The sequence below is a fragment of the Diachasma alloeum genome, unplaced genomic scaffold (assembly GCF_001412515.2).
Source record: "Diachasma alloeum isolate Michigan unplaced genomic scaffold, Dall2.0 Dall_scaffold_00361, whole genome shotgun sequence".
Classification (NCBI taxonomy): domain Eukaryota; kingdom Metazoa; phylum Arthropoda; class Insecta; order Hymenoptera; family Braconidae; genus Diachasma; species Diachasma alloeum.
Genome location: NW_021680500.1, coordinates 116,922 through 123,686, shown reverse-complemented (window position 1 = coordinate 123,686; position 6,765 = coordinate 116,922). Strand labels below are relative to the sequence as shown.

Sequence of the window (6,765 nt, the reverse complement as noted above, 5' to 3'; positions counted from 1 at the left end):
TCCTGATCCACGCATCATGGACCCAATTTTTTCCTGTGCCTTCCTTTTCAATTTTAATCCCGACTCCGCTAGCCGATCCTCCAGCGCCACCTTTAAGGGTTTTCCGTTTGTCACTACATCGCCTACAACGTTAATTCCCGCGTTGAGAGCTTCTTTACCGACTGCTCGAGCTGCACTACCGAGGAAGGGCAGAATTCGACGAAAGAGGCCCCCGAGGAAAGCCCCAATTCCATGGCCCCGTTGATATGGGCTTCCAACATAGACCCGTCCGAAATTATTGTATCTCTCCACTGACCCTCCACCAGCCTGGTTCGCGTAATATGCAATGTAAGGACTCATTTTGCTCGTTAATCAATTCTCTTGAAATGAAGTGTCACGTTCAAGGGTCCGTACTCGAATGGTATCATTTCACCACGATTGCACCTTATATCTATTTCAATTGTGCGAAATGAGTATCTCATCAACGGAATATAATGAGGATTTGAAAAAGTAGCACAGTGTGTGGCTCCATATGTATAACCAGAAGCATTGAATGGTACCACTCGTAAAAGAGATGACTGCACATCACCTGTTACATAGGGTACACAAAGGTCACTATAGATGAACAAGCTTTCAGGTAAACCCCTGGCCAGACTGGCAGGTAGATATCCCTCACAATACGGCTTTGCGTTTGTGAAACTGTGCACGCGCCTCTCAAACCCCAACATATCAGCCAATTTATCCGAAAAGTCTAATGCGTGTACCGTGCTACTGCATGTTTTGGAGGTGCAATGTCTTCCAATTTTCACAAAGCCTTGTTGGGTAGAATACTCAAATTTTATATGATCCTTCAAGGGTGCAAAGTTATTCATGAAACCTACGAGATCGGTCAGGTCCTTGAAAACCGCAGTAGGTAGAAAAAATGTTTGTGGTAGATTTGCCTTGCCCTTATTGTCTTTTCCGCTACTAACAAAGTTGATGGAGGCATCTTTCCTATCACGTATATGTAAAAAATTACAAGGAAACTGTATTTCACTCAGGCCCACAACCCATTCTCCTTCCAACTCAACTTGTTTCGGGAGTAATGTTGTATATTTTGATGCTGTATTATCAGGATGATAGTCCATGCTGCTGTTGCTTGGGAGTACCATATAAAATTCGTTCCTCTTCATTTTTTTCCAATGACGTGCAGCTCTGACGCAGGTATCCACGAATCAAATTTATCAGGATATCCCTCCCAATGAACAAGAATTTGTTTATTTTTTCCTTTTCCTTTAGAGCGTATGACACGTTCAACTACGAATTCATCCTTGTCCGTTTGTTTATTGACAAGCACCAACTCTGGCTCGTAAAAAAATCCTTCAATTTGTTCATCAGCTAAATCTTTCAGCTCGTATATTGGTAATGATTGTTTGAGGACTGCTTTCGTTATTTGGAATATTTCTTTACTCCAATTAGTCTCATATCCTTTCTCAAAGATGCCTTTCGCTCGACTGATGCGCACATAGTCCCCAACTTTGTATTTAAAGGTTTCTTTACGAGATTTCTCCGACTTGTACCGATTTTGTATATTACGCCATGCATATGGAGCATTATCGATATTAACAGTCGCAGGTGCCATTTTTATTGATGAATGTCTCGAGTTGTTATAAGAGTCGACAATTTGTTCCAACACATCCATATATTTATATGTTCGACTATGTGTAAAGTAACGCCACATGCGCTCCTTCAGTGTCCGATTGAAACGTTCCACGATTGCGGCTTTTATGTCAGGATTACGCGCAACACGAAATTGAATTTTTTTATCAGAGAAAAATTTTTGGACACTGCTAGCCATAAATTCTTTTCCCTTGTCAGTTTGTATACAAACAGGCACACGACCACCGCTCCTTCTCATTATACGTTTAAAGCCCTCGAGTACCTGCGGTGCCGACTTGTCCTTCAATGGTTCAACCCAGGCAAACTTGCTTAAAACGTCAATGACCACAAGTAAATATGAAATCCCATCATTGTATGTCTTTAGTGATCTCAACTCAACCAAATCAGCCTCCCATACATCATCAATGTTTGTCACTGTATAATGTAACCGTGGAAATTTACGTCTGATGGGTCTATGGAGAGTATAAGTATTCTGTGCGTTTAGCCAATTTTTTATTTTATTTTTTTCAATTTCATTCTTATATTTTGTGAGAATATTTCGTGCTCCCGTATAAGCCACAGGCTCTGGAGGATGAAAATAGGCCCCCGATAGTTTCTCTTCTTCTAAAATTGAAGCCATGATGAAAGTCCTGAGGTCTTCTTTTCTTTTTTGCCGTATGGAGAAAAAACTCGCACTCTTCTCTTCAAATTCCAACGAGTACGGTGCACGAGCGAGCTGCGGGGTGTACCACCCTCCTCTTCAAAGCTTTCGTCCTCCGAAATCTCAGGCTGTACTTTGGGCCTACTAGAGGGTATTTGCGGTACACGATGAAATTTAGGGTTACCCATAAACTCGCGAGGTGTATTTATACTATGGAGATACACGGCAAAATGTTCCCAGCCTTTAGCTTGACAAGTTTTACGGGCTCTGACCACATCTTGAATTAAATCGACAATATTCACGCCATCAAGTGATTGACCATTCAAAGTCACTTGTCCCCTTGCATCCCACTTGAGTTTTCTTCCAGTGTCTACTCTATCGATGTATTCCAAAATACCCAAGGCTTTTCTTTGGAAGGTCGCAGGTATAGTCGCTACAATAGCTTTTGGATCGTATCGTTCGCTAGACCCCGTCTCGTCGGGGGTCTCCGTTTCTTGCACAGGTACTTTACTCTGCTGTGTATAAAACAAATAGCGTCTCAAAACGTCATTATACAATTTCCATTTCTCATGATCATCCTTGGGTGTTTTTGCATTCAAAATTTCCAATAATTGAGCATCCAATCGACTTGTATTAGTGCCAGGGGTTTGAGCCGATGGTTGAATCTCTTTAGCCAGCTCCGTTAGAACGTGATGAACGTCATGTGTAGAATTTTTCTTCAATTTTTCCACACTGTCTTCCGGCACAAGTATCATTTTTCGTGCATGTTCCATGATTATACAACAGCTGAAATGATTGCGCTAATGAGAGGCCCCAATAACATGGGCAGGAATGCGCCGCCTTTCTGATTGAGAATTTTTTTCTTGCTGGATAAACTCTGTCTTTTGTCTGCCAACTTTCTCAAGATTTTTTTATGTTTACACAATTTCGATTTTTCACAATTTTTCAATGGAATATTCCCATGTAATAAATTCAGAGCACACTCGCAAATACAACGAATCAAATCTTTATTGGCGTGTTGTATTAATGCTCGTCGTAGTCTCGGTGGGGCGTGGATCAGTGCGTGTAATAAGGCTGTATTTTTTTCTCCGAGCGACTTGCGAACACAGCCGCTTCCAGAGCGACTTGTCTTTGCCATTACACACGAACGACTGGTACACCACGTGATGAGCCTCCCCCTTTTATATTGTTTTCCTTTCGTGGAACATAAACATAGTGATAGGGGTCGCTGGGGAATACACTGGTACGGAATCTGCAGTTTTCAGGAGTCGACTGTTTTAAATCAAGCAGCAAATATCCATGAGCCTGCGATGTCGCATCGAAATATGCCTCTTGTAAAAATTTTGGATCCTCAGGATATATCTGACGAGCCAAATGGGCAATTTGTGCACGATCTCGAGGATTTTTGAATACGACAATATAATTTGTATTCAATGAAATATCTCGCTGTCCTTTTCCTTGGTGGAATAAATTTTGAGATATAAACATAACACTGAGATTTTTGTGATGACTGCCTTTTGTGAATAAGTCGACTATTGCACCATTCGATGATTCACGCATCAAGTCGTCCACAACAACCAATTTTGGTTTATTATCATCAAAATCTCCGGATCTTGGTAAACCCTCTCGAAATTCGACAAAATTTTTGTCATAATCCGAATATCCATTCTGCCACTCAGCATAATAGAAAATCACTTTTTCAATCGGTGTATGACACATTTCATTAATTTCTTTCAAAAATCTTTTAACAAAATATGTTTTCCCACAACCTGTGGGTCCACAAATTATGGCAGTGAAGGGATGTTTCCACCTTGTATCCATGTTGCCGTCTGATTAAGCATTGTAAAAAAACTCGTCATTTTATACACTTGTATAAGACATTCAAACAGTAGTATGTATTTCAAAACGGCAGGGGGGTGTCGTAAGGCCCAAGCGTTTGACCTGCTAAGGGAGGCTATTACCTCATTGGTCAAGGACAATACGCGTAGGCGTGAACAGGTAAAATACTGGAGATATACACTTGTCCCCCCTATGGCCAATAGTAGGGCACTGACTTTTTCCAATATAGGCTGATTTTTTTCTCACTTAGCCACAGTTTCCTAAAAGGTGTTCGGAATGACGGACCCAAATGATTTACCAGGGCCTAGTGGTGCTTCTAGAGGAAATACCCCACCTCTGGAGTGCGATTTTGATTGGATAAATAATTTTAATCTGGACTTATTGAGCGATTTTGAAATTGAAGATAATTTTGAAGTGGATTTATTCGAGAGTTTTAGCCCCGAGTTTTTTGATGTTCAATATGGTGGTGGTAAAGAAGTGATCAATGATCCGGAGGCGCTCAAAGCCATTGAAGACTTCACTCTAGATTTACTAGATCAACACAATGGTGAGTATCGCATTATATGTTAATAATGATGAATATTTTTTTCTAAAAATATTCTTACCATTGAAAATAAATTCAATTCCAGATGTTCAATTTGGCCGAAATGAAGAGGACTCACCCTCAGCTCTGAGAACAATACGAAGGTCACGCCAGAGGCTCCCTCGTTTCAAACTCGACACACATGTGATCGAGTTTAGAATTAACCCCTCAAGTACGGGGTCCATACCACATATAGACCCGCCAGCCTGTCCTATCGGCCGGGGTCCCTATGTCATATAGACCCTTTCTGCGAATGGTAAAAAATCGTTTCCTCTGGTCCTATTGAAGATATCGGAATTCTGAGAAATATTCTATGAACTGCATAAAATTCCCTACACAATGCAACTTGATTTTTTTTCCAAGGTATTTTCAATATTATTTTTAAATATATAAACATTACGGATCGGAATTCGATGTTCATTGCATCCAAACCTCTCGTTTATCGAGAAAATTTTTATTGAAAATTCTGAAATTTTCACCAGGTACACTCTGAAGGTTCCTCTATCGAATAGCGCAAACGAAATTTTGATTTGATAAATAATTGATTTGTTATTAATAAATTTCCAACAACGGATGATCTCGGCAACTATTTGTACGATCAGATCGAAACTGGTCTCAAAAATTCCGGAAAAATATGAATAGGATAATTCTGTTATTAAACAGAGAAAAAATATTGTCAATTGAGTAAAAAACGACTAATAAATGAAAAGCAATTGTACGCTCCGCCTCAACAGCAGAGTGTGGGTCGCGGTGCGTGTGTGTGCCTGTCTGTGTACCTCGTGGCACAGCCGCGTGCCAAGAGAGTCGCTACAGTGAGCCCGTACCTTCCATGTTCTCTCTGTGTTTACGTTCTTATTTATATAAAAATGGCTAGAAAAGTGCGTGATACTGACGAAATACAAAGACTTCTAGAAAGATCAGAGCTCCAGGATTCTGATTCAGATAACGGTTATGCCGACAGCAGTGATGAACCGGACTCCAGCGAGGTAATTGATGAAAATCGTACTGATGGCATACTTGGGGTTTTTTTCTTCTTTTTTATCGCATACGTTTGGGTTTATCTCAATTTTCCGGTGTTTTTTTCCTGTATGCTCAATGGTAAAGGGTTCTTTTTTTCCCTTGGCATGAACTTTGCTTAGGATGAGCATGAAGAAGATGTGGCGACACTTTCTAAAGACTGGAGAATAGCCGATGAACATCAGTTTCATTGGACGTCGATGAATGATTATGACGGGAAGAAAGAACATTTCAAAGGGCATCTCGGACCTCAAGGGGAGGCAAAAACTGCTAAAAGTATTCTAGAAACTTTTGAATTTTGTTTTTCACGTGACCTGATGACTCTAATTGTCCAGGAGACAAATAAATATGCTCAACAGACCGTGGCAAAAAAAATGCATTATTGAATAAGGTTTTCAAGAGTCATCAAAAAGAGTGGAAATCTGTGACCGAAGAAGAATTGTATGTAATTTTGGCGGTTTTTATGTTAATGGGAATCATCCAGAAACCTTCAATAAAAATGTATTTTTCTACGAGGAGGCTGGTATCCACCCCAATCTTCAATGATATCATTTCAAGAGATAGGTTTGAAGAAATCTGTCGCCATTTACATTTCGTGGATAATGCTACACTGTCAACGTACAAAGGGCCACCTCCACTCTTCAAAATTCATCCCATTTTAAATCATCTGGAAGAAAAATTCAGTGCTCTGTATCTTCCAGACCAAAACATCGCTATCGACGAGTCGTTGTCATTGTGGAAAGGACGCCTTTCCTTCAAACAATATTTACCACTGAAAGCTGCTAAATTTGGGATCAAAATTTATGAATTGTGTGAGTCTGAGACAGGATATCTGTGGAAGTTCATTGTATACCTTGGTAAAGATACGGAAATGGAGTCTGAGCTTGCGACTGTAGATACACCAAAGACGTCAGCTATCGTTCTGAAGCTCGTCCAACCATTGTTAGGTCAAGGGCACATCCTCTGGATGGATAATTTTTATAATTGTCCACTTTTGGCTTTTTATTTGAAGTTCCATCAGACAGACTGTGTGGGTACGCTTCGTATA

At 40.3% G+C, this 6,765-nt stretch overlaps 1 protein-coding gene across 1 annotated transcript in view; it reads left to right on the top strand.

Moving 5' to 3' along the window:
• Positions 1-5,566: 5,566 nt before the first annotated feature.
• LOC107041302 (piggyBac transposable element-derived protein 4-like) overlaps positions 5,567-6,765 on the top strand; it is a 4,007-nt gene continuing 2,808 nt past the window's right edge. Inside the window, exon 1 of the mRNA XM_015261792.1 lies at positions 5,567-5,686. Coding sequence (XP_015117278.1) covers positions 5,567-5,686 — 120 coding nt within the window. The remainder of the gene's footprint in view (positions 5,687-6,765) is intronic.